The sequence below is a fragment of the Morone saxatilis genome, unplaced genomic scaffold (genome assembly GCF_004916995.1).
Source record: "Morone saxatilis isolate NCDOM2014 unplaced genomic scaffold, NCSU_SB_2.0 Contig2, whole genome shotgun sequence".
NCBI lineage: Eukaryota > Metazoa > Chordata > Actinopteri > Moronidae > Morone > Morone saxatilis.
In genome coordinates, this window is record NW_023339762.1 from 1,830,428 (window position 1) to 1,833,244 (window position 2,817).

Consider the following 2,817-nt stretch of genomic DNA (forward strand, 5'->3'; position numbering starts at 1 on the left):
TTCCAACAAACGCTGGTTTTTAATGAAATAACATGCCTTAATTCACGCAAACACAATGCTGCAGCGTAAGCTAACATTAATCCTTGGGGACCAAATCGTGCTGTCTACGAAGGAAGTTGTTTGTGTCACCTGGACCTCGGGGTCGAGATTGTTATTCTAACAACATTAATTTGGAGTAAAGGGAGAAATCCCTACAGGACCTCCCAAACAAAGCACAGAGAGGCGTGCCATTAGCAACACAGACAGAGGGAGTGGACAGCCGATGACGCCACTAAGACTAACAAAGTCAGTTTTGGTTAAGTTTTTTTTTTTTTCTGTCTCATTGTTTTGGTCTGAGATGTTGGTGCTCTAGTGCGACATCCAGTGGCAAGTGGATTCTAGAAATAATTCTATTAAATTGTATATATATAACATTTATTGTCAATGCTAACATTATTTTCCTCTGCCGAATAATGACTAAATGCTATGCTAAACTGGCAACAAAACTGATATACTACCAGCTGAGTGTTGAGCATGGGCAACAGGGCTGTGTATTAGCAAAAAAAGTTTACTTTTTTATGCAACCAGAACAGTGGGATCTGTATTTGTATCTATCACAGTCGCTGTAACATCCACACCCCTAATGTGGAGTGAACTGAGATGTGATTTTAGAAGATCCACTCTGTACCGTTTGATTTGAAGATGAGCAGCCAGTCAGCAGAGTCCACCAACACAGCCAGGAGGTCTGTGCATAAAGTCCAGGCTTTCTGATGGCTCTTCTCCTACAGAAATAAAAGAATGAATTACTGTTCATTGCTTTAATTTTCAGAGACATATTTCCACATCATATGGTGCACTTGCCAAAAGCAGGTTTCATGTCATATTGTTTCTGTGCTTGGTTTAAGCTTTACAATGTGAGTTCAAGTTTGGTGTTAAACATTTGCATTATCTTAAAATAATAATTCATCACTTTGAGAAAAATGCTTATTTGCTTCTTGCTGAGAGTTTGATGAGGAAATTGCTACCACTCTCATTTTACTGAATATGAAGCTTTTTAGCTTAGCATAAAGACTGGAAACAGGGAAACTGCTAACCTGGCTGCGTCCAAAGGTAACAAAATCTGCCCAACAGAACCTCTAAAGCTCCCAGATGAACACATTATAGCTAAGCTAATTGTCTCCTGGCTATAGCTTTATATTTAATGGAAAGGTGAGAGCAACTTCTCATCCAAAATGTCAAACTATTCCTTTAACAATTAACAACTGTGTCAAGTGTGCAATAAAGAGGTACTACATAAATAAAACTAGTATGTGTGTCCATGTTGCTCATTAGTGTTCATCAACCTGAGCTAGGCCTCAAAGACATAGCAGTGATCCCAGCCGCTGAACCTGAACACACCCCTGTCAGTGTGCAGTCAGTTACCTGAGGACACAGGAGTGCGGACAGGTAGTCGTTCACACACAGGAAGAGCAGAAAAACAAGCACCTGGAAGAAGAAATGAGCAGCAGTAGGTAAGTATACTGAGGTGGAAAACACACCAAAAGCAACCTCTGGCTGTTTACAGAGCAGGTGCAGGTTAAAACTAAATTATTGGGATTTTTACAAAGCAGGAGCACTAATGAGGCCTTGAGGCTGACACAGTCACATTTACAAAGGCTCAGTAATAATAATTAGGATGCAGGTGATGATCAGAGATAATGTAATAAAGGACAAACCCACTATTCTTTACAGAGTACAGTTTACCCACTGGCTGCCACTACCTGTATGACATTGGGAGTTTAACATTGTTCATCTTGTGGCATTTAGGGGTGTAAGAAAACATTGATACACTTGACTATGGAGATTTTGTTTTATATTGTATCAATTCACCAGATTCTTGGAAATGGAATGGCAACATACAAACATACTGGTTGGTTTTGAGAAGGGATGTCACAAGAAGTCATACTTTGGTACTAAGTCGATGCTGTTAATTTACCATCATCCAGTGTGTCCAGTTCCATATTTGTCATGGCCTAATGACTACAAAGCACAATATTTTAACTGTGATAGAAACGGAGGGCAGCGCAACTCCAAACTCAAATGTTCTTAATAAGGAGAGGGTAAGGGGGGGAGGGTACATGGGATTTGTTGTTTTCGTTTTTTACCGTGGTATTGAGAATCGTGAAATTTCACTGGTATCGGTATCGACTACTACATTTTTCTGGTAATAGAACTTCCTTATTTCAGTTCTTAACTCACCTGTCGGTACTGTATGCCCCTCTCTGGTCGCAGCATATTCAGGGCGGTACAGAAGCCCTGGTTGTCGCACCCATGGCCTCGCCAAGCACGATGCAGGCTAGCAGCCAGGAGGAGAGCTGCAGCTGCAGGCGCTGGTGACGACAAGCCCTTCTCTACACTGAAACAGAATCAGAAACCACCCTAACATGAGCCAAGGGAACACAAAAAAAGGCAAAACTGACAAGGCAGAGCCGAGGACACGTGGAAGCCAAAGGATCCAGAGGGGACTGAGATTCTTTTCCCCTCACACTAACAGGGGACAATGTGGATCAGAGATTCAGAGATGATGGTTTATGAGGTTGTACCTGCAGGCCCACTTCTGACAGTCAGTGAGGAGCTGCAGCTGCTCTGGTAGAGGCTCTCCATCACATAGACGATGCCACAGTGACAACAGCACTGGAGACAGACGCTCCCACCAGTGCTACACGCACACACACACACACACACACACACATCATGTAAATCATACCTGAGCACACGAAACAAAAACATTTATGAGTTTCCGAAGTTTGACACCCAATTCAATTCAATTTTATTTGTATAGCTCCAATTCATAACAGA

The 2,817-nt window shown here is 42.0% G+C and overlaps 1 protein-coding gene across 1 annotated transcript in view; it reads right to left on the reverse strand.

Moving 5' to 3' along the window:
* Window positions 1-2,817, reverse strand: part of LOC118330547 (Fanconi anemia group A protein-like) — a gene marked incomplete in the record, with an annotated part of 27,986 nt that overhangs the window by 1,319 nt on the left and 23,850 nt on the right. Inside the window, 4 exon segments of the mRNA XM_035665124.1 lie at window positions 668-761; window positions 1,402-1,464; window positions 2,218-2,374; window positions 2,562-2,677. Coding sequence (XP_035521017.1) covers window positions 668-761; window positions 1,402-1,464; window positions 2,218-2,374; window positions 2,562-2,677 — 430 coding nt within the window.